Below are 22,265 nucleotides of genomic sequence, written 5' to 3' on the forward strand. Positions count from 1 at the left end.
CGTATGAAATATGAACACAGTTTTCAAAAGAGTGCCTGATAAGCAGCTTGGAGTGAAATCATTGAACAGAAGGAATTTACAGCACCTGCAGAGCATCATGTGCTGTGGAAAACATTCAAGGTCAATGTGACAGAGACAGGTCACAGAACAGATCCAACTACAGAGGATGTAGGCTTGAGCTACAGCAGCCTCCCAGCAGCAGCCTTTCCCACAGCAGCCCAACGATTCATTTCATGCTCCACACTCAGGCAAGGATCAAACAGAAGCAGCCCAGCTCAGAGGAGCCAAGACTTATCCATGCCACGTACTAGAAGGCCAGGAGGAGCAGGCAGAACAGGTTTTTAAAACAACAGCAGGCAAGTAGTAGAGGACACAATCCCAAACAACGAGGAAGAGCACAGTTTAACATTCACCCTCAAAAGAAACAAGGGAAGAACACCACCAACGCCAGAGAGGCACAAGCTTGCCTTCAAGAGAGAGAATGCTAAATGCAGAGGTAATAGCAACACCAGAGCACAGAGACTGAATGGCAGAGGATTGAGAATGCCCTATTATGCTGAAAAACAGCAGTTTCTGGCGGAAGTGGGCATATGCAGCAGCTTGGCCCTTTCTGGTGCCTGTCCACAGTCCCTAAACCGAAGCCCTGAACACAAGCAGGGCTGCAAGGGTGGGTACAAGGGCATTGCGGAAAAACAGCGATCCTCCATCACCAAGAACAGCCTTCCTCTGAGATACCTCAGAGAGCCACGGTCAGGGTCCCTGTGGAGGCAGGATAAAGGGAGGCCAGGAAACGCTCTCGTTTCTTGCGTTACAGCTTTTGCCCTCGCATAGCTAGAGACAGTAGAGAGGGGCACCGGTGGAGGGGAAGGGAGGGATGCAACAAGGCATGAAAGGCAGAAAGCAAATGAGGAGACACGATAAGTAGCTTCCAGTTACTGCAGGAGGAGAGAAGGAAATAACATCAGCTCCTCCACACACTGGTGATGTGAAGGGAGAGGGAAAAGGCTAGGAATTACATCAGTTAAAAATACTTGAGAGGAGCTCTGACCAGCAAGGGTCAGGATACACAGGGGCTCAGCACTTTCAGCACCACGCATGAAGAAAAGAGCAACAGAAGACACCATTGCTATGGTGATACAAAGCACTGGAACACACTCAGCAAGGAAAAGAGATAAAAGGAATTACAAGGCACATTTTCAACTGCTCAGAACAACATCCTTGAGATGGGATCAGGCCCGAGGATCCACCCAGCTCAGTTGTTAGTCAGCTATGCTGTCACCTGCCTGCTCGTCTTCCACAGTCTGCAGGTCAAAGAGGACACAGCAACAGATACAAAATGTAAAGGGGTTATTTTATTATTGATTCAGAGGTTAGACAAGGCACCATTTGATCTAAAAAGAAATGCAAAAAACCAATTAAGTGTTATTTTTGCAGTCATTTAAGAAAGTCTCTTTTGCATTTCTTCAGAATTATGTGAATTCCAGCTTGGTCAAGATCACAGAAAAGCCACCCCATTGCCAAGTAAGGCAGGCTTGGACTAGAGCCGCAGCCCCTCTGTTCAGCAGCAGAGAAATGTTGAGAAGTCTCTATGCCAGGGTTTAGGAATGCAGCAGAACAAGAAAAACACAACTTCCAGGAAAAGACCATGGCATCCTTTTTTCCTTTCCATTTCAGAAATGATGAGTCATTTTGTTCATTTTGGTCCTCGCTGACAGGAAGCAACTTCAGAAAAATCACAGCAAATGTTGCAGTGGCCTCTGAGTACCAAGAGCCCACGAGACAAGCCCTGAAAGTCCCGGAGAAGCCTGGAACAGCATCTAGCCCTACCCTCCTAACAGGTCAAGGACCTGTGTCTGATCACTGGCAGAGGTGTTTTACTCTGTACAATTGTTTTGCCTCCCCAAACTGTGATTTTTAAGGAGAAGGCCGTCTCCTCTTCACAATGATTCTGCTGAATAAGAAACCCAAACAAAAACCAACCAAATCAGCCCCCAAACCCCTTGTCTACCACCTCCTTATTCCCCTCCCATCAATTGTAACCCCCCTCCCAGCTGCCCTCCCTGCCTCCCCTGCACCCAGGGGAGGGCTGCAATGGGTGATGTAGCAGAGCGTGCAGCGTTTGGTGGTCTCTCATCCGGCCCATGGAGTCACTCAGCTGGAATAAATGGGAACAAAGAAAAAAAATAGATTTAGGGAAAAACCCAAAATTAATCATGGTTTATGGCAGGAAAAAGCTGGCGAGCTGGATGCAAAGTGAGCACAAAGGGGAAAAGGGTCAGAGAGTGGAAGAACACATTGTTCTTGCTGTGGAGTAAAACCATGACCAAATCCAGAACGCCAGCTGGCCAGGAACCCCTCCTGCCATCACGGCAGCACGTAGGGGGCTGCAGCTCTCCTCTTTGACTCTCTCGAGATGCCAAGATAAAAGTCACTTCCACTCAGAATTCCTCTACAGTCACCGAGATGCCAGCGCAGCTCTCTCACTTTCCTCTCCACCCCGCTGGAGCACAGCAGTCCTACACTAAATGCTATCTCGACCTCCCAGCACGCTGACGCCACGTGCCGGGGCTGCCCTTTCACAGGAAATCCAGAGGCTATTGACAAGGCAGCGGCCATCTGGGGGATCTCAGGGGACCGCGTGTTGCTGACGAAACCAGCACCGTTTACTTTCAAACCCTGTCTCCCCACAGTCATGTGCTTTCAAGTGCAAAAGTCAACTGCTTTCAGTTCCTGGTGTTATTTCCAGTTTGCTGGAAGGGAAGAGGTTGTTTTCCTGGAAATGATGTATGAGGACAGAAAGCAGTTTTCAGACAAAAGAGAAGTTACTAAGAAAAAGAGCAAGGGATTCCTGAGGATTAGGCATCTGGACACACAGCCCAGAGCAGCTCAGTGCAGAGGAGGGAGACAGGCTGTCTCCTCGAAAGAGGAGGGTATTCAATAACACTAAATCAGTAAACATACATGGAAGGCCAAAGGACAAAGTTTCATCTGAGCCAATCTGCATTTATAGCAGGGTCCTCTAGGAAGGGCTGGAATCCCGCATGGTCAAAGGTCGTCACCGGCCTTGCAGGGTCACCATGTGGCGGCGTAATGGCCCTGAGAAGCTGGGGCACTAACCACACTGCACACGGCCTCCTCAAATGGGACAGCCTGATGGAGTGTTTGATTTGCTCAAGAAACAAGTACATTTCCATGATCTCATAACAAAGGTCATTGGCTCAAGGGCACATTAAGCCAGTGGTTAATAACACCATCTCTCAGGCCTTGAAAAAAAAATATCATGTGTTTTGCAATAAGGATTTAGACTTTGCAATCAGGAAAAGCTCAACACATTTTCATCTCCTTGGCCAAAGCCAAGGCAAGAGTGAAGAGATAAAACCCAAGTCCTTTTCTTGTCTTCAGGAGATCCCAACTTGCCACACACAGTGACTGTCAGGCTCTGACCAGAGACTTCATGTTGTTAAAAAACCCCCAAAGCACCTCACTAGTATTTGCTGTATTGGGGCCCACAAATGAGGAGAGGCTGAAAGCCCCCAGCTTTCACCCAGCCTCTTTCTGCCCCACAAGCCCCATCAGCATGGAAGACAGGCTGTGCTCTCAGATATCCTGCCATCCCACAGAGACTAAAAACACGTACAACAAGAACGAGTTCTCACCCAGCCCCGCGCAGCAGCAGGCTGCACTGAGGTGCACAGCCAACATGTCCCTCCTGCAGCTGCTCCCCAGCTGACACACACACAGCCTTTCACATGCTTCCCACAGGCAACCCCATGTTTCATTTCCTGCTGCTGACAGAGAGCATCACCTATCCGGCACCCAGTGAAGGTCCTTCCCCCCACTGATCAGTCCTGATCTCCAGCCTTCTGCTAGTCCCCTGTGGAGCAGCCAGGAGGAGCTGAAAGTACAGCTCCTTCCAGGGAGCTACAGCGCTAGAATTAAACAAAAGCCTTTTGACCCAAAGGGATGCAAGCCCCATTTCTGGCAGCGGGCAGCTGGTGCTCTGGCTCGCTGCGACCTCTAGGGGCCAAACCTCTGGCATCTGCAGACACTGACATTCACATATACTGAGAGAGAGACCGTTAACAGCTTGTTTAATAGAGAATGAGCGCAGCCCTGCGCTGGGCTGCATCATCTTGTCCCCTCCTCTTCTACTCTGCTTAGCTCTTCACCCTCCCTGGCCCCAGAGAGACAGAGACAGAGATGGAGAGACAGAGAGAGAAAAGGGAGAGCTCCATCCTGGGACGGAGCCCTAAATGAACATAACCAGGTCTTTACATGTTGCTTTTGAGAAGGCTGCCAGGATGTTAGCAAACACCATGTCGGGAGACTGGGAGGCATCCACCGTTGTATGGATCCCTCGCTTGCTGTAGTAGGAGACCAGGGGAGCAGTCTGCGTGTGATAGGCCTTCAGGCGGGTTTTCAAGGCTGTTTCATTATCGTCCGAACGGCGGATCAGGGGCTCTCCAGTGACCTGGGAGAAGCAAGGGGACAGTCTCCAGCTAGCTGCAGCCTGGCACGCTCCCCCCTTCTCTCTGCAGCTATGACAACCCCTGCTCCCCTCCTCCGAGACAGGCTACAATGTGGAGCTGCAAAGGCGATCCCCAGGTCTGCAGGAGGGAGCGGGGCGAACCCAGGGCAGACAAAACACGTCCTAGAGCAGTCCTGAAGAGAGGATTCAGCATCGTGGTCTTTCCCCTACACACCACTCTGCTTGCTAAAAGGAGCCTTAAGAGCAGACACCGGCTACAGTTGCTCCCCAGGAGGGAAACCAGTCACAACCCACCGCAGCTTCAGCTATGGACAGAGTCCAACAAGTTCTGAGGCTGGCAGAGCCTGGGCCAGCTCTGCAGAACGGCCATGCCCTTCACTCATCCCTCCAGGCCTCGCTCCCCGCAGTGCCGTCGGCTCAGGCTGCCCAGGCAGTTCCCCACGCTCCCCAGAAAGCCAGGACAGAAGGTATGAGAGAAGGAAAGAGATTAGTTTTTCCAGGAACGCTGCAAAGCATCAGCTAAACCCAAAGCAACGTAAGCTGCGGCCTTGGGAGCTCACATACATCGTCCTTCATGTGCTCTTTCGGGGGTCTGAACTCCTCGTGGTAAGAGCGGCCACTTGCTGGGTGAATCAGCCTAAGACAGAAAGCAAGTGTCAGCAAAGTAGCCCGGTGCCAGGACAAGGTCTCCTGAACCTGCCACTCCACAGCACAGAAACATCTGCTATAGCAACCCGATTAGCCTTTCTCTATTAAGAAAAATCTCTTCTAGCTATTTCTGTATCAAGGGCCTCTTCAGGCACTTGAAAAAAGCTGCTGCGCTAGGAGATGGAAACAGGTTTTTTACTTCATGCTTCACTGGGGAAGGGGGTGAGCTCCTGGAGGTGAGGGTGACACAGTGCAACAGCAAACAGTGGGAGACATCTGTGTGCCTCACGACTACAGCTGACCCTGGCCAGGGTGTTCAGCAGTGCCTGAACGCACATGCAACGTCCTGCGTAAGGGAGCAGTAATAGCTCCAGAGAAGCAAGACATTAGCTGTCAGACATCAGGCTTAAAGGCTGAGCTGGGTCACCAAGGACGCTGATTCACACAGGCAGCCCCTATTTATAGGGCAATGAAGGGGCTCTGTTCAAGGCTGGCCCAGACCCAGGAAACCAGGCAAGGGATCAGGGCAGGAAGGCTTGAACAGAGCAGAAATCTAATATAGACCGGCACCGCAGCTAGCCCTAAACACTGTGAGAATGACACGAGGATTCAAAATCAGGATGCTTTCCCCTAAACTAGGAAACCCTGAGTGTTTGGGAGAGAAGAATTACCGTCCAGTGATTCTCCGGATGAGCAAGGAGTCAGGGATGCTGAACTCAATTACAGAGTCCAGCTTCTCTTTCCTCTTCTCCAGGAGCTCATCCAGCTGCAACAGAAAGCACCCAACTCAGAGGGGCAGAGGCACAGCCGAGGGTCCCCTGTCTCCAGGGAAAGGGGAGATGCCAGAGCAGTCCCTGAACAGGAGCTCACGTACCATTTCAGCCTGCTTCACTGTGCGTGGGAAGCCGTCCAGGAGGAAGCCGTTCTTGCAGGGAGGGGAGTCGAGGTTGTTCTCAATCAGCTCCACCACCATCTCATCACTCACCTGCAGGGAACACACAGGCAGTCAGGAGGAACATCCTGATTTTACACACAGCTGCTGTACTCATGCCAGTGCCCAGGCTGCATCAGCCCCTTCTTACAGCCGCTCCTGGTCCCAGAGGCAGCGGCCACAGCACAGGGCACTGCTGTTAGCAGGGTGAAAGCTGCATGTTCAGACCTGCCCATGTCAGGGAAGCACTCTGTGCCACGGCTGTCAACCCTAAGACGCGGCTAATGAGACGTTTCATGCCAGGGACACTCCAGCCTGTGCAGGGACTTGTACCAGCGCCGTAACCTCACTGTTACAAAGGTCATCGTATTTCAAGGGAGACCCAGCTTGAAGACAAATTCCCTAGATAACCTTTATTTCCTGTTACTTTGTACCTTCACCTACACATACCCCTCAGCAGGCAGGCATGGCCAGGAAGGGCAAACCAGGTGAGTTGCTCATTGACTGTCATAAACCACGTGTGATGGTAAACGCTCAATAATTGCCAACAAGCTCTGGCCTCACTGGACAGTTTTTCCCGTACCACAATCTCAGCATACAGCTGGGATCGGTACCTTTTGTACACTACAGCATTTGGAAAGTACCACCAGATGCTGCAGCCCTGACAATAGCTATTTATTTGGGAGTAGCTCACCTCAGCAGCACTGTTTTCTCCAGCACACACAGCTGGGACCCAGCAGGACTGGGGATCAGGGTGTCACAGCACTTGTAAACAAGAGCCCTGGAGCATAGGGGTGGGGGGGCAGTTTGGGCAAAGCAGCAGTCACTTCTGTGCCTTCCTGATTACCCCTTCCAGAGAAAGGGGTCCTGCTTCATAATCGAGCATAAAAACCCATCCCAGGCTCCGACACTGCTGTGCTCCCAGCTGAGTTATCTCAGAGCCAGAGTACACTGCTACGATACACCTGCAAAGCAGCCCAGTGCCGGCTGCCACACACACGTGGCAGATACCACCAGCCTTGCCAGATAACGTCCCTATCTTTCATAACCAGCTGGGATATTGCAGGCTCGGTGTCGCAATGCAAGCTTTGAGCGAAAGCTGGAGATAAGCCATGTCGCTCTTGCTACCTGGGGCCTGCAGATTCTCCGTGGGGCGTTACAAGCCCGCGACAGCCAGCAGCGATGCCCAAGATCTGCCCCACACCGCTTACCTTTGGGGCAAGTCGCTGCAATTTGGTGTCCTTCAAGTTTCCCCAAAATATTTCAGTCATTTTGGTAAGATAATTAGATCCTCTGAAAATTTACCCGTCAAAGATCCACACTTGTCTCTTGGGGATCCAAAGTTGTCTCTCTCACAAAGCATTATGCAGCACCCACTAACCACCACAGCAACACCCCCAAAGTCTATTTTCACTTTACGGTTACGAGCAAATGGCATTTATGCAAGAGCTAGGGCATAGATGAACCCTCTGAACAAAACCTTTCACCCCACAGGGGTCCAGACATCATGTGAAGGGACACAGGAGCCGCAAAGCATGACTGAAACATCCTGCAGCTCCAAGGATAAACCTTCCCTCAACGTTCAGGAGCCACAACCCAGACTGCACCCCGTGAACATAAAAGCACTGTGGCAGAAAAAACCAGCCAGGGACAGACAGGCTGCTGGTAAGCAAGGAGCAAGTTGGAAGAGCAATGATTTTTATATAGGATATGTCTCCTGCAGGATAATAAGAACCACTCCCACCCCTGCCTTCACCCTACAACCCGCCTTTCCTCCACTAATTGGGTTTTATCACCAAGGCTTCTAATTAAGAGATGGATTCTGGCGGCTCTCGATCCAGGTGCTGCCAGCCCATCTCCCCTCCCAGCACATCTCACCGCTACCCACCAGCTTCCCCGCATCCATCGTCTCCTTGAGCCGCTTGCCCAGCTCGGACCCCGAGGCCACCATGGCCCGCAGCATGTCCCCGGTTGCCAGGTGGCAGACGCAGTAGGCCTCGGCCAGCTTCGGAGCCTGCGGGAGAGAACAGAGATGAGGCGAGGTGAGCTCGCCGGGGTGGTTCCGAGCCAGGACCACGGGGCTGAGGCCCAGCCGGGGTTGGGACCCCCCGTCCCGGTGGGGCCTTGCCCCCACCCGCGGCAGCGGGAAGGGCCAGCACATGGCAGAGCCCGCCGCGCAGCCCTGAGGTGCCGGGAGCCCCGGGAGCGGGGCCAGGGCACCGGAGCCCCCCTAGGGACGGGGTCCGGGACAAAGGGCCCCGGCGCCCCGGTCCCTGGGGGCGGCGGGTCCGCGCACCTGAGCCGCCGGCGGAGGGGAACCCCCGGGCCCTGCAGAACGGCGCTGGCCGCACGCCCCAGTCCCTCGCCGGGGGAAAGGGGGCCTGGACACCCGCGCCCCTCCCGCCGGCGGCGGTGACACCGGGCCCGGTAGTGGGGAGGGCCGGGCGGCCCGGTCCCACCGAGCCTCCCTGCGGAGGCGGCTCAGGCCCCCCGCCATGCCCCCTCAGCCCGGCACCCCCCACCTCACCTGCGTGCCCTTGCCAGCGCCGGGCGGCCCCAGCAGGACGGCGCGGATGCCCTGCCGGAGCCCCGGGCCCGGGGCCTTCCCGCTGCCGCCGCCGCCACCACCACCGGCCTGCGCGCTCGGAGCCATGGCCGCCACCGACTGCGCGCCAGCCCCGCGGCCGAGGGGCGGGGACACCGGCGTCGCGCGCCGCCTGGGCGGGGTTACGCAGCTAGCGGCGGGGTTTCTCAAGTAGGGGACGGGGGGGGTTTCCCAAGTAGTGGGCGGGGTTCCCGCAAGTAGGGGGTGTGGCTTCCCAGTAGTGGGCGGGTTTTCTCCGCTGGTGGGCGGGGTTTCCTCAAGTAGTGGGCGGGGTTGTCCAAGTAATGGGTGGTGTTTCTCCAGTAGTGGGCGTGGTTTCCCAGCAGCGGGCGTGGCTCCACCGGTGGCGGGCGTGGCTAGGCGGCAGCGCGCGGGCTGCAGCCCGCCGTGCTCCCCGTGGCGCTGCGTGTGCCGTCGGCCCCTGCGTGGGGTGGATTCGGCTGCGCTGCGTGGGCTCTGTATCCCAGCACTGCCCGGCACCACATCCAGAAACGAGTGGGCCCTGCGGTGCTCTGCACCGCGCTGCTGAGAGCCCGTACCAATCTGCCCTCCTCCCAGCGAGGTACTCTCCCCAGAGCTCCGCTCCATCCTGCATGGTGCAAACCAGGGCTGGGTGCTGGGCCAGAGCACCGGGAAAAAGGCCAGGATCTCACAGGAGACAAGAGCTTCCTTGGCCCTGGTTTGCAGGAGAGTCCATGGCAAAGCCAACACCGCAGCGTTGAATACAGGAACGCAGGATAAGTCTGCCCCTCTCACCTCCTCAGTGGATGCAGCTGCCCCTCCACACACAGAACATTGACTCCTCAGCAACACTGAAGAGGGAATTGCAAATTAACAAGCAGAAGAAAAAAATCCCTTCCTCAGCCTGTGGTGGTTGTGGGCTGGAGCAGTGGAGCCGTTTCTAGGTGCACAAATGCGGGCAAAGGCAGGACTGAGGGACCAGACACATCTGCACATATGGCAGAGGTGAGTCTGCTGCTGGGGAACCAACCGAGACTGGCAGCAGCGCAACAAGAGCAGAATCAGTCCCTGACATCTTCCCGACAACCTCCCCAGCCAAACAGGCGCTGCTCAGCCTTTTATCTGCAGTAAGCCTCGTTTCCCTGGCAGCAATATTTCAGAGGTATTTTTGGCTTTCTCCCCCCCAAGGGTCCCTGCGCACACCGTGCACACACAGCCACGAATGCCCTTGCGCCAGGGCTGGGGCTGTGGGCAGGCTTGCAGCCCTTCGTGCTGTCAGGGTGGGAATGAGCTGCTGGTGTGGCAAGGACTCAGTGAGAGCCTGGGGTGTCTGTTGGGGGCAGCCCCAGCCCTGGGAAGGGGTGGGTGAGGTGGGGAGCGTTCCCTGAAAAGAATGAAGGATGCTCGGAGGCAGCTCAGCCAATGGGGTGGCTGGGTTTGGTTGCCATGGCCACGGTTGTGAGGCAGAGCTGGGAGGGGGGTGCTGGGATACAGAGTGCAGAGCCCCCCCCCTTTTCTGCAGGGATAGCTGGTCCAGGGGCTGGGACAGTCAGGGAACCAGGGCAGGACAAACAGCCGCTGCTGGGGCCAGTTCGTTCTCTTCAGCGATCCATGGGCATAATCTGTTTAAATGATTTCTAAGGTAATGGGGTGGGAGGACTGTGTGGGGCTGCTGGGGGAGCTGGCTTGCCTGGCATGGTGCAGAGGGGGCCGCTGGGGGCTGCCTGTAGATGCTGAGTTTTGGGAATGGTGGGTGGAGGGCACCCTGCTGTCAGTGCCCATGTCCCCCGCTAACACCTCGTGCTGCCTCTCCCCAGAGACCTCGGACCCCCAGCAGCAGCTGTGCCTCGGGGTGCTGCGGGAGCTCGGCGTTCCTCGGGGGGCCCCCCTGGCAGCGCGCCTAGTCACCCGCGAGGGAGGCGTTGGACCTTGGTAAGGAGGGGGCGTCTGAGGCTGGGGCACGTTTGCCCAGGGCTGGCAGGAATGACCCACTTAATTGCTCATCATTTCTGTGCCTGGCCAGGGTGGGCTGGGTGCTGGTTAGCGATGTCTTTGGGGAGTGAAGGGTAAGGCTGGAGGGGTTGCTCTCCTTGCACAAGTATGAAATTCTAAGAGCTTCAAACCCCATTTTTTCTCCTCATTCCCCCTCTCTGGAATTTACTGGTGGTGCTTGCTCAATGTATTACAACACCCTGCCACTCCAGGGTCAGTGTGGTCTTTCTCCTAGTGCTGATCAGAAATGTCGTAAGTAGGTCTCTGCAGAGGAGGAAGTGATGCAAAGCTCTGAGAAATTAAATCTCTGAAAGCTCCGGCTTGCTTCAGATCAGAGGGACCATGTTCCTATAAGACCCCTGGAGCTAGATCTGAGTTATTGGAGTGGAAATGTTTCCTGCAAGCTCGTGCTAGCTTCTCAGCTCCTTGGGTTATGAGATGAGCCAGAACCAGGGGAGGAGATTGTTAAAGCTAAGCACGTGAGCTTAAAGCTAAAGCTCTGCTGAGCCTGTGAGCCAGGAAACACCGTGCAGCTTACCTTGTCCCCTTGTTCCACACCCTGAGTCACAGGAGACATGTGAAACTGGAACCACAGCACGGATCCAAACTGTCCCCAGGTCAGCTGCCATCAGCGAGTGGCCTGTGCTGTGCTCTTTAAAGCTGCCTCCCTTTTCATGGGGCTTGTGTGCCTGGGAAGGTGGGTCTGAGTCTTCAGCTGTTTGAAAACCGCAAGGGATCTTCACCCTCTGCAAGGTACAGCAGATCTAGCTACATGCCTGAACATGAAAGGACACGTTCTGGCTTATATAGGCCATCTGCTTTGCAGAGAAGTTGGCTTTGTTGTTAACTGTGTTGGTGCCTGAACTGCCTCTGAAGAAGACAGGGCTACTGTGTGCCAAAACAAATCTCTGAGCTGCAGAGCTCTTCCCCCTAGAGAAGATGCTTTAACTCACAGTAGGGCTCTCAGCTGAGGCGCTGGTTTGGAGGAGAGCAGCTGAGAGCTCTACCGAGGGCAGTGCTGCCACGTACGGCCCGTGGGAAGCACAGGGAGCACCTCGGGGTGCAGGCTGGGTGGTGTACACTGGTGGAGCATCTGGGCCCTGCCTCTAATATTCCCTTTCTTTTTCCAGTGTGTTTCATACTTAGAAGCTATACCCTACTCAAGGAGGCTTTGAACTAGTGTCACCACACCTTGACCATGAATGGGTACTTGAACGAGTCCAACTTCATGATGGTGGAGGAGGGCTTCACCGCCAGAGACCTCCTGGAGAACCTCCTCGTGGAGCTGTGCCAGGCGGTGAGGGCTGGCAGCTCTGCTGCTCCCAGCAGCCGAACCCCCTCGGCAGAGGCAGTCATGGGGAGCCGACTCCTGCTCACTCTGGCTTTCTCCTAGACCGACCAGCAAGCTTTCTTCGTGGCAGACCTTGGGGACATTGTGAAGAAATACCTGCATTTCCTGAAGGCCTTGCCCCGTGTGAAACCCTACTTCCCAGTTAAGTGCAACAGCAGCGAAGGAGTGATAAGGCTGCTGGCTGAGCTGGGGGCAGGCTTCGCCTGTACCAACAAGGTAGGGTCATGGGAGGACAGCTCGGGATGAGCATCCTTTGGGCATTTGTGGGAGAGTGGCAGAGCTCACCCTCCTTTCCTAAGTTTTCAGTTGCTAGATGACATTTACAGGGGCAGGAGTCTCCCTCTGCTGTCAGAACCCTCCCAGCACAGCCCAGAAATCCCGGTCCTCTCTGCCTGGTGACTCAGGCTTGTTCCCTTTGACTGACATTCCTTTCTCTGAACTGGTGTCCTGGCTGGCAGGCTTGGCTGGTGGCAGGGCACATCCCTGGGGTGCCACTACCGCAGCCATCCAAATCTTGGTGCCTTTCAGGCTGAGCCTAGAGCTCTCTGCTCCCTCCTGCTTCTCATTTGCTCACCGCCAGATTTCCAGGGAGGATCCAAAGTTAAGCCACTAGTATGTAATTAAATAAGACGTGTTACCAGGAGGAGAAAGTGCAAAAAGTCATGACAGCTCAGACCAGTGCTGCAGCCGTAATCCTCACAGCAGCTCACAGGGTACACATGCCCCTAACCCATGCCTGCTAAACCCACTGGTTTTCTTTCCTCCTGGTCTCATGCCGCTTGTAAACATCTTGCCACAACCTGCCCCTGCCAGGACAAAGTATGCTGCGATCCCTTTGAGGTCTTGCGGATTTTCCCTGGAAAAGCCCAGGCTGCAACGCTGGCGGTTTGCCCTTCGCGATGCTGCAAGCTGGCCGAGGCCCAGGGCTGGCTGTGGCCGGGCGTGGGCAGTGCCGGTCCCGAGGAGCTGCCTACATGCGTGCCCTTTTTCTGCAGGCAGAGATCGCACGGGTTCAAGGCATCGGAGTCCCAGCTGACAAGATCTTCTACAGCAGCCCCTGCAAGCAGGTTGCCCACATCAAATACGCAGCCAACCACAGCGTGCAGCTGATGACCTTCGATAACGAGGTGGAGCTGAGCAAGGTGGCCAGGAGCCACCCTCATGCCAGGTAGGTGTCTGGCAGCACCGCTGCAGTGGGAGGCTGGAGTCGGAGCCGGGGAGATGGCTGTGAGGTGACTGAGGGCCTGAAGATCCCAGGCACAGAGTGGCTTTGCTCTGCAGGATGTTGTTGGGTATTGCTGCTGACTCCAGCCCCTCTACCCATCCGAGCATGACGTTTGGGACCACGCTCAAGTCCTGCCGGCACCTGCTAGAGACAGCGAAGGAGCAGGCTGTGGAGGTTGTTGGCATCAGGTACAGCACCTGGTCCTTTTTCCATAGGGGTGCTTATCCCATGTCGGAGGGGACTGTGGGGAGCTCTGCCTTGCCAGAACAATGCAGGGGTCCACAGAGCCACTGGCTGCTCTGGCTGGGAGTGAGGTGGAGGTTGTGATCTGGGGAGGGACCCTTGTTGGGACCAGTTTGGGGCAGGTTTGGCCCTCAGAGAGGGTCTGGGGGGCTTTGTGGGGCAGGCCAGGCAGTCTCACTCGGGGTGGTGTGTGGGAAGCGCAGAGCTGTCCTTAGTGAGTGATAATCCCAGTGCTGTGTCCCCTCACTGCTCCCTGGGGATGGGTGAGCCCTGCTGAAAAAGGGACTGTGCCCTCAGCTTTCACCTGGGGAGCTGCGGTCTGGAGCCCCAGGCCTTCGCTCAGTCTGTGGCTGCGGCGCAGCTGGTCTTCGAGATGGGCACAGAGCTGGGCTACCGGATGCACCTCCTGGACATTGGAGGGGGATTCCCTGGCACTGAGGACACCAGAGCCCAGTTCGAAGAGGTACACGGCTCCCGACACCTGTGCCCAGCATGCAGAGAGCGAGGCCGGAGGGTCACCCATGGGTCTGGCTCCCTGCAGAGGGACCAAGCTAACCGAGAGGGAATATCTTCTTCCCACCCAGATCGCTGCCATGATAAACTCTGCCTTGGACTTGTATTTCCCAGACGGCTGCGGGGTGGAGATCGTTGCGAGACCTGGGCGATACTACGTCACCTCCGCCTTCACCTTCGCTGCCAGCATCACTGCCATGGAAGAGGTTCCCACGGAGCAGCCTGGCTCTGATGGTAGGTGGGACAGCGGAATGGGCCCGCCTGTGTCCCCAAGCCCCGCTGAGCCCTGTCCCTGCTCCCCTCCAGAGGAAGAGTCTGGTGGCAAGAAGAGCCTCGTCTATCACCTTAGCGATGGCATCTATGACACCTTCAGCTGCCTCCTGTTTGACAGCCCCTGCCCCAGACCTCAGCTGCACAAGGTGAGGGTCTGGCTCGGTTTGAGGAAAGTCCAGTGGGTCCCTTGCGTTGCGTCCCATCGCCTCAGCTGACCCTTGCATCGTGGCTGGCCCCAGGCTCGGTGCCAGAGGAGAGCAGAGGCCGTGGGAAGAGGCGATGGTGGTGAATCAGGAGGGCTGTAGCCAGAGGCCATGGGCTCTCAGGGTCAGGCCTTCAGGGCAGGTGGGACAAGGCAGGTCACTGGGCACCAGTGTGTCCTCATCCCCTGCGGCTGCTCCATCTCTCCCCTGCAGAAACCCTGCCCAGACCACCCCGCGCACAGCAGCAGCCTCTGGGGCCCCCCGGGACATGCAGAGGACTGCATTGCTGACAGCCTGGAGCTGCCCGAGCTGCAGGTTGGGGACTGGCTGATTTTCGAGGATATGGGTGCCTACACCATTGCAACCTCATCCGTGCTTGGGGGCTGTCCCCAGCCACAGATCACCTACGCCATGTCCCGCGTGGCCTGGTAAGAGACGGTCCTGTCTGAGCAGGGCAGGGATGAATCCCGTGGGAGACGCTGTCTTTCCCTCTTTGCCCAAGGGAGAGGGTCAAATCTGAGTCCCAGAACCTGGAGATTCAGGGTAAAAAACTGGCCTCAGAGGCAAAACTCACATTTTTTTTTAAACATGGACAGACTTGAGCCAGTTTTTCACTGGGGAAGCCACAGGCAGCTCAGCTCTGCCCACGTAGACAGGGCTGTTGCTCTGGGGGATGTGAATGCCCCTGACCTCCCCCTTCCCCGGGGCCCATCCTGCAGCATTTTGTGAGGGGCTGCTTCCCCTTGCTCCCCCTTGGGTGTCTCCCACTTGCAGGAAAGCCATCCAGCTCTTCCAGGGAAAGCCACCGCAAACAGAAGACAACCGCGAGAGCGTCTGCACCCCGCTGTCCTGCGGCTGGGAGATGGCAGACACGCTCTGCGTCACCCCGGTCTTCACTCCGGCCAGCATCATCTGAGCAGCACCGGTACCCGGCGCGGGAAACGTCCCACGGCAGCCGGGCTGCGGCAGCGCCTGCTGCCGGCATCGCCCCGCTCTGCTCTCACGGGGAACCCGTGGGCGAGGGCTTTGAAGTATGCACCATAAATCCCGTTCCTCCTGCTCGTGTGGTGTCGTGTGCCTACTGAACGGGTGGGTGGGTGGTGCCAAGCAGGTTTGGGTTCTTTTTTATTTGAGAGTTATGGTAATAAATGGCTGCTGAGCGCGGCGAGCCCCCAGCTCTTCCTCCCCGCCCTGCGCTGGAGGCGGCCGAGAATCGGTCAGCAATGAGCAGTTGGCTGCGTAACGAGGCTTTGCTCGTTAGGGAAGGTGGGGCCGTTCACCCAAACCTTGGATGCTGTTCAGGCATCCCCTGGGATTTGGGGCGGGTAGGGAAATAGGGGGGTGGCTTCTGGGGGAAAGACCCAGGCCCGGCGGCATCCCCTTGGTCCCCAAGCGCTCGTCAGCCCTGATGAAGCCCCCCGCTCCTGGGGTGTGGGTAGGGGTCCTGCACAGGTATGGTACTGCAGCAGGGGGAGATGGAGACTGGGAGGCCATAAATCCAGGGAAAGAGGATGCCACAAGACTCTGAAAGCTGGGAACTGGGGGAACTGGGGGGCACTGGGAGGACCTTAAAGTATGGGGTTGGGGTGCACTGGGAGCAATGGGACACTGGGAGCACTGGGAAGACACTGGGAGTACTGGGAGAGCCTCGGGGGCTGCCGCAGCGGCCGGCAGGGGGCGCTGGGGCGCGGCGGGAGGCTTCTCCTCCGCCCCGCCAGGGTGCGCTGTCAGCGGGGAGCGACGCTCGTGCCGCTCGTCTCGTTGGCTCGGCCAACCGTAAAGCGCGATGTGGGTGTCGCGGCGGTCGTTGCGCTTGATAGCAGGCAGTGTCGTGAAAGGCCCGTGAAGGACGGAGCTCGGCGGGGGGTGGTAATTAGTTCTGAGGGTGTCAGTGTCGTGACAGCGTCCGTGTCGCGACTAAGCGCGGAGCCATGCCGTTCTGGGATTTGCAGAACCAGCTGGGCATCGATATGGACCGGTGGATGCTGCGGCAGAGCATGCCTCAGCCCTACGGCAAGGCCGGGGCCTGTCACGCCTTCGAGCGCGAGTGGGTGGAGTGCGGGCACGGCCTGGGCCAGACCCGCGCCCGCCGCGAGTGCCAGCCCGAGTACGAGGACTTCATGGAGTGCATGCACCGCACCAAGCTGGTGAGAGCCGCCGGGCGGGGGGGGTGCACGGGGGCGGCCTGGCCGGGCTGGGGGAGGGGCTGGGAACGCCTGAGGCCTTGGGCCGGGCTGGGGAGAGGGTGCTGAGGGTCCAGGGCAAGCGCTTGAGAAGGTTTGGGGCCTCCGGCCTCGGCTGGGGAGGGGGATCAGGGTGGGGGGCGCTGCCGGGGGGGGTCCTGGTCATCGGGCACCCCGCTGGGACGGTGTCCGGAGCCGCCGGGTACCACCTCCCGGCTGGTGGTGGGCAGGCACCGTGCCCCACCCCGCAGGTGAGGGGTCCTGGCCCTGCAGCATCCTCTTCCCCAAGGGCTGGGCTTTGGGCTCAGCTCTCCGCAGTCCCTTCCTCTCTGCCTATGCGGCCCGCCTCTGCTCCAGCAGCAGCCCCGGTCAGTCCTCAGCTGCAGCAGCAAGGGGAGAAAATACTGTCTGGTCAGCTGTGGGCTGAAAACCCAATTATTAGTAGTAATAAAATGTGTTGTAACAGCCTGAAAGCCCTAAAGTCTTTGGCAGAAGGCACAAACCCACATGTTAGATGTGAGGAGCCCCCCAGGGCAGGGTTATTACAGGTGCCACATTCACATGGGTTCTGGGGACTGCCAGGACCTGCCCTGGGGCCCACCAGAGTGCTTCCCTGACTGCTGTGACCCCGTTGTGTGTCTGCCATGACCCTCTTGTGTGCGCTTTGCCAGGCCGTGCGGCTCAGAACCATCCTTGAGCAGAGGGACAAGATGATCAAGGAAGGGAAGTACACGCCGCCCGACTACCACAAGGGCAAAGAGGATGCGCGGCCTTGATTCGTGGCGGACATGGCCGTCTGTCGCCTGTGGAGTCGCTGACGTGGAACTCCTCTGGGAAGAAAACCCATGGGACAACCGGGTTATGCTGTAGTGGTGGGGTGGGGTCTGCGTGGGGGCTCCTCCCCTGCTGAAGGGGAGTGACACCACATCAACCCTCGCTTGGGCTAGTAAATGTCTCCTTCGGAACAGGATTTGGCTCTGTCTTGTGTTTTTTTCAGAGTAAAGCATGGCTCGAGGGTCTCTCTCTGTAGCGGTGCTGCCAGGGGAGCTTTCAAGACACCCTAAAACACCACAGCGGTGCTGGGGACGTGCCCTGCAGGAGGTGAAATGCTCCTGGAGCCGGAGGGAGCCACCGGCAGCTGCTGGTGCCATGGGCTGTCGTGAGTTCTCCCTTTGTGCTTGCAGCCCGTGCCTCCCGCTGACCCGTGGGCAGGCCTCCCAGGCGGCAGTCACTGCTGGAAACGAGGAATAATCTGAAAGAGTTAAAAAACCAAACCTATCCAAGCTTGTCCTGCCAAACTTCATCTTAATTTACAGCCAGATCATGGGTCTGGTGTGTGCTGGGCTGTTCCCAGTCACTCTCCTGCTGGCAGTAGTGGTGTGTGAGGTGAACACCTGGTTAAAACAACTCTCTTCCACCTGGATTCAGGGTGGTAGCGGATGAATTCAGTTTCTCTCCTGCCCTTTCAGTGTGTTGGAGGCAGACCTTGCTGGGGGCTTTGCTTTGAAATCCTGTGTGTCAGTGGGATCCTCTGAGCGCCGCGGCGGCGCTGGGCCCTGCTGGCGGCGGCTGGCGGGTGGCCCTGCCGTGGTCTGGCCCTCCACACTGCGCCCTGGCAGTGGGACGCCCAGCGCAGCCAGTGTTCCTCCAGTCCCACAGCGGGCATTTCCCCTTTTCCACCAAATCCAGCACGGTTTTGTAACAGCATTAAAGCAGGTGAGTACCTGTCAGTAGAGGGGGGACAGATCGGTGCTTTAATCCATGTTCTTAATACCGGTGATTGTGGGTTTAACCCTTAATCTTTGATGCAGGTGGAGCCTATGAGTTCCCTGATCCTCGCAAATCCCCACGTTGGGTTGATAAACGTTGACCCAAGCGTGGTGTAACCTCCGGCAGGCAGAGATGGCGGTGCCCCTCACCGAGCCGTGCCGAGGGGCTGCGCGGTGCTGTCGCTCCTGGCCGCAGGTGCAGGTCTCCGACTCCTGCCCCACCGACGCCTTTGCCAGTGGATCAGCAGTATTTTGGACGCGCGCTTCTGCAGAAGAGGTGTCCTCTCCTGAGGGCCGAAGGTGGCTGTGGCAGACCTCCTCTTTCTCCAAACACCTTGTCAATGATTAACCAGGTGGAGGAGAACAGCTGGTTTGAGGAGCAGTCTGGGTTTAGGTAGTGCATGCCTGAAATTTGGGGGGAGTTGAAATTTAAGTATCACCTAACGTGGACTGTGACAGGAGTGAAAACCCAAGCTCTCCTGGCTGGGACGCCTCCTCTGCCTGCAGAGAGGGAGCTGCTGCTGCCGCTTTGAGCTCCCAGGGGCTCAGACCCCTTGGTGGGCACACGGACCCTGTCTGGGGGTGGGGAGATGCTCACAGAGCCCTGACTCTGGGCACAGACCCTGGGAGAGCCGCACCCTCGGATAGGCCGGGCCGCAGCTGGGTGCTGTGGTTTTGGGACTCCGTGCCCGGCCTCTGTGCCATCCCGGGGTGCTCAGGGCAGAGACCTGAACCAGGAGAGGTTTGGTATTTGCACGTGGTTGAACAATGTGTGCTGGAAGATACTTCCCCGGTTTTCTCCTCAGTTCCACGCGGGCTGTGGCAGCGACGGTCTCGCAGGTGCCGTCTCAGTGGGGTTTGGCCTTCTGGGGATTTCTGCTGCTCCTTGTCAAGCTCTTCTCCCGCAGCTCCCTCCGAACCGGCCTTTCCCAGTGCTGCCGGGAGCCTATTCCCTTCCCCCAGGCCCAGATGGATCGATTTCTGCGGCCCAGATGGGTTCCCTCCGCTCACGCTAATTCACGGCTGCGTCTTGGATGGAGCCACGTTTCTCCCTCGCGCTGGGGGAGGGCGGCATCGGAGAGCCCCAAAACCCAGATCCGATGAGGCCCTGGGCTGCCGGAGGCTGCTCTCCCTGCGTGTAATGGGCTGATAATCCTCAGGGATTTTGTTTGGCGCTTTCAGATATGAAAACTGTTTGGTGGTGATTAGTTTGAGCAGGGCAGCACTTACGTACTCGTGCTGACACTCGGCTGGATTACAGCGTTCTGACTATAAAAGCAGGCGAGGGGGAGCTGCCTGGGCAGCGGCGGAGGGAAACGCTGGAAAGATGCGAGAGCAGCGTGAGGAAACGGGCACAAAAGTGAACGGTTTCAGGTGAAAACGCCCTGCGAGGCTCCCGGCAGGGGGTCTGTGGGCTCCGCGGGGTGGGGGGCTGCCGCAGCCACCAGCCGTCAGAGCTAACGAACGATTAACTGAGGGGAAACCGTGGTGGGGGACAGAAATCAAACCGTGCTGCGTGAGCCATCGGCTGCGCGGAGCTGTCGGGGAGGGGGGGAGCTCTGGGGAGGAGGAAAAGGTGGTGGGGCTGGGACCGTGTGAGTGGGGGGACACGGGGACCGCAACGGTGGCCAGCATTGCACCCCACGAAAGCACCGAGCAGGGCTGAGCCGTGCTGGCGCGGTGGGAAGCCCCTGGTGCACTGGGAGCCGTTTCCTCACTGAGCCAGGCCATGATTCGCCTGGGATCAGCCCCTGGGTTTCAACCAAGGATGGAAAATTGGGGAGTGGAGCCAGGCGGGAGGTCAAATCCATGGGACCCCCGTGCCATGCCTGCACCCCCTCATTGCAATCGCTCGTTACGGACGGCAATTAATTTCCCTCCCCTTTCCTGGAGAAGCGTTCCGCACTGCAGAGGGGCCGGGGAGGTGGAGGCGGCCTCGGGGAGGCAGCAGGTTTGCAGGGTCGGCCCCACGAACGACTCTTCTGGTGGCAGCTTCACTGCGACAGTCGTTAGGTCGGCGGTGGCGGCGTCACAAGCCCCTCGCGAGCCGGCTGCGAAGGCTGGTGGCACCCGGAGCCGTGCCGCAGCCCGGGCTGGCACGTTCCTGGGCATTGCTGGTTTGCAAGAAAGAAAAAGCTGTGAAAGGGAAAGGTTGCTTTTTCAGGGAGGGGGGGGAAAAAAAAGGGCTCAGCAAAAAGCCCAGCAACTTGCTGGTGTCGAGAGTGACTCATCTCATCAAGCTTTCCAGATGTCAGAGGAAATATTGAAGTGTATCTAAACGCGTCTGCCTCCCGAGCGGCTCCTTAGATCCATCCAAAATCTAATTGTTCTGGCGATAGATGCTAACGGCCAAGGGCGAGTGGTGAAACAGCAGGGCCTGGGAGGATTGGATCTGTTTGTCGTAGTTAAAAGCTCTGTTAGAAATTTCAGCCAATAAGGAAAATAATAAAAGACCTGATGAAAACAATCAAATTCATGGAGAGATTTAAAAAAAAAAACCACCTCCCAGCTCTGGCCGGGGGAGGTTGTGGCTGAGGCTCTGGCCAAGCAGCAGCGATCGAAAATGGGTCCGATCAGCCCAACCGAGTTTCCCCCGGGGAAGAGGGATTTGGAGCATCCCCAGCTTCTGAATGTAGTTCACCGTGGAGCCCGGAACGAGATTCATTTCCAGCGTATAGTAGATTTATATTTCACTGTTTTCTCTTTTTTTGTCATTTATTTTTTTTAGTGTGGGGCGAAACTGTGTCCCGCTGGGTGGGAGGCGCTGAGGCTGGCTGGGAGATCTCTGCCGGGGAGCCGCTTCTGCCGCCGGCACAGCCTTGGCCGGGCCGGAGCCGGCGAGGGCAGCTCTGGCATCCCTCACCGGCTGCTTTGCCAGCAGCTTCCCTCCTCCCAGTTCCCCCATTCCCATTTTCCTGCAACCCTCAGCCACCCAGCAGCGGAGGCTGGGGTCCGGGGAGCGGCTGAGCCCCCACCTCCTGCAGCTCCCGCAGCCCCGGATGTGCCGGGAGCCTCCAGCAGCATCTGCAGCTCCCTTCTGCCTCGGAGAGGGGGAATAAACAACTCTCAGGAGATGAATAATTTATCAAAAGTCATGGGAAAAGGCAGGTTTCATCTGCGGGCTTGGGCGAAGGTTTTAATGAGGGAGAGAGGACAGGTCCGGGGGCAGGGCCGGCTGATCTGCACTGGCACAGCCACCGCCTGGGAGACGTCTCCCTGCGCCCCCGTGGATGCTGAGCGGGACCCCAAGGCCTCGGCACCCTCGGGCGGGTGCCCACAGGGCCCTGGCAGGGACGGGGTGGGGGGTCCCACATTGCTGTACAGCTCAGGAATGGGGAGATGGAATGATTTAGGGAGGACCCCCCCCCCCCCCGCTGCCTGCCTTCCCCCCTTCCTCCTGAAATAACGATTCCCCGTCCCCACGTAGGCAAAACAACGCACGATCTTAACCCAGATTCGTAGCACAAATAACCCAGCGCTGCCGGGCGCCGTGAGGGATTTCTGGAAAGGTGTTTTGGGTGTGAAATCTGCGCAGGCTGGAACAGGCACCGTCTCCCGGCGGCCCTCCCTCCTCCGGGGTTCCACATGGTTCGAATTGGCCGGCTTTGCTCTGAGGGTGCCGCGAGGGAGGCGGGCAGAGCCCGGCTGGTGGCACCGAGCGCGGTGTGACAAAGGGACACATCACCCTGCATCACCGACCGTGCGGTGAACCGTGTGTTCCGCGCCCCGAGGGCGAGCGGTGCCTGGCTGCGACGGGTGGGAGCGGGGGCAGCCAGGGGTGTCGCGCCCATCGCCCCGGTGTGCGCCGGAGGCCGGGAGAGCCGCGGCGGGGCCGGCAGAGCCGTCAGCCGGGGGCCTTCGCGTGGCGCCTGGGCCACC

General features: G+C 57.8%; 3 protein-coding genes across 12 annotated transcripts; 2 read left to right on the plus strand and 1 right to left on the minus strand.

Annotated features, from left to right (window-relative positions):
* Positions 1–1,332: 1,332 nt before the first annotated feature.
* On the minus strand, positions 1,333–8,783 carry AK2 (adenylate kinase 2). Of its 2 annotated transcripts, XM_064471382.1 has the most exons (7): positions 8,596–8,778; positions 7,957–8,082; positions 6,012–6,122; positions 5,809–5,903; positions 5,054–5,126; positions 4,276–4,471; positions 1,333–2,155 (listed from the first exon to the last, which is right to left on the minus strand). In XM_064471382.1, exons 1-7 carry the CDS (start codon positions 8,719–8,721, stop codon positions 2,148–2,150), a joined length of 735 nt encoding a protein of 244 aa, XP_064327452.1. In that variant the 5' UTR covers positions 8,722–8,778; the 3' UTR covers positions 1,333–2,147. The 2 variants fall into 2 exon arrangements, with proteins under 2 accessions (XP_064327452.1, XP_064327453.1); XM_064471383.1 differs by lacking the exon at positions 1,333–2,155 and having other exon boundaries at positions 4,075–4,471; positions 8,596–8,783.
* A 219-nt stretch (positions 8,784–9,002) lies between these two features.
* AZIN2 (antizyme inhibitor 2) lies at positions 9,003–15,493 on the plus strand. 9 transcript variants are annotated; one of them, XM_064471374.1, is made up of 11 exons: positions 9,004–9,796; positions 10,157–10,276; positions 10,452–10,566; positions 11,757–11,923; positions 12,020–12,193; positions 12,973–13,145; positions 13,259–13,390; positions 13,743–13,908; positions 14,030–14,377; positions 14,648–14,862; positions 15,209–15,493. In XM_064471374.1, exons 4-11 carry the CDS (start codon positions 11,825–11,827, stop codon positions 15,348–15,350), a joined length of 1,449 nt encoding a protein of 482 aa, XP_064327444.1. In that variant the 5' UTR covers positions 9,004–9,796; positions 10,157–10,276; positions 10,452–10,566; positions 11,757–11,824; the 3' UTR covers positions 15,351–15,493. The 9 variants fall into 9 exon arrangements, with proteins under 9 accessions (XP_064327451.1, XP_064327444.1, XP_064327447.1 ...); XM_064471377.1 differs by having other exon boundaries at positions 9,004–9,639; XM_064471380.1 differs by lacking the exon at positions 10,157–10,276 and having other exon boundaries at positions 9,005–9,639; positions 13,307–13,390; positions 14,030–14,192; positions 14,265–14,377.
* Positions 15,494–16,244: 751 nt separating this feature from the next.
* NDUFS5 (NADH:ubiquinone oxidoreductase subunit S5) lies at positions 16,245–17,587 on the plus strand. The gene is made up of 2 exons (XM_064471243.1): positions 16,245–16,581; positions 17,289–17,587. Exons 1-2 carry the CDS (start codon positions 16,366–16,368, stop codon positions 17,391–17,393), a joined length of 321 nt encoding a protein of 106 aa, XP_064327313.1. The 5' UTR covers positions 16,245–16,365; the 3' UTR covers positions 17,394–17,587.
* Positions 17,588–22,265: the final 4,678 nt, after the last annotated feature.

This window comes from Phalacrocorax carbo, chromosome 22, assembly GCF_963921805.1.
Source record: "Phalacrocorax carbo chromosome 22, bPhaCar2.1, whole genome shotgun sequence".
NCBI lineage: Eukaryota > Metazoa > Chordata > Aves > Suliformes > Phalacrocoracidae > Phalacrocorax > Phalacrocorax carbo.

Excerpts from the sequence above, each read along its gene's own strand:
- AK2 (XM_064471383.1), bottom strand. The coding sequence starts at position 8,721 with ATGGCTCCGAGCGCGCAGGCCGGTGGTGGTGGCGGCGGCGGCAGCGGG. Across the intron at positions 5,127-5,808 it reads ATCCGGAGAATCACTGGACG|GCTGATTCACCCAGCAAGTG; the intron begins GTAATTCTTCTC and ends TTTCTGTCTTAG. Across the intron at positions 4,472-5,053 it reads AAGAGCACATGAAGGACGAT|GTCACTGGAGAGCCCCTGAT; the intron begins GTATGTGAGCTC and ends TGCTTCTCCCAG.
- NDUFS5 (XM_064471243.1), top strand. The coding sequence starts at position 16,366 with ATGCCGTTCTGGGATTTGCAGAACCAGCTGGGCATCGATATGGACCGG. Across the intron at positions 16,582-17,288 it reads GCATGCACCGCACCAAGCTG|GCCGTGCGGCTCAGAACCAT; the intron begins GTGAGAGCCGCC and ends GCGCTTTGCCAG.
- AZIN2 (XM_064471374.1), top strand. The coding sequence starts at position 11,825 with ATGAATGGGTACTTGAACGAGTCCAACTTCATGATGGTGGAGGAGGGC. Across the intron at positions 13,909-14,029 it reads CCAGAGCCCAGTTCGAAGAG|ATCGCTGCCATGATAAACTC; the intron begins GTACACGGCTCC and ends CTTCCCACCCAG. Across the intron at positions 14,863-15,208 it reads GCCATGTCCCGCGTGGCCTG|GAAAGCCATCCAGCTCTTCC; the intron begins GTAAGAGACGGT and ends TCCCACTTGCAG.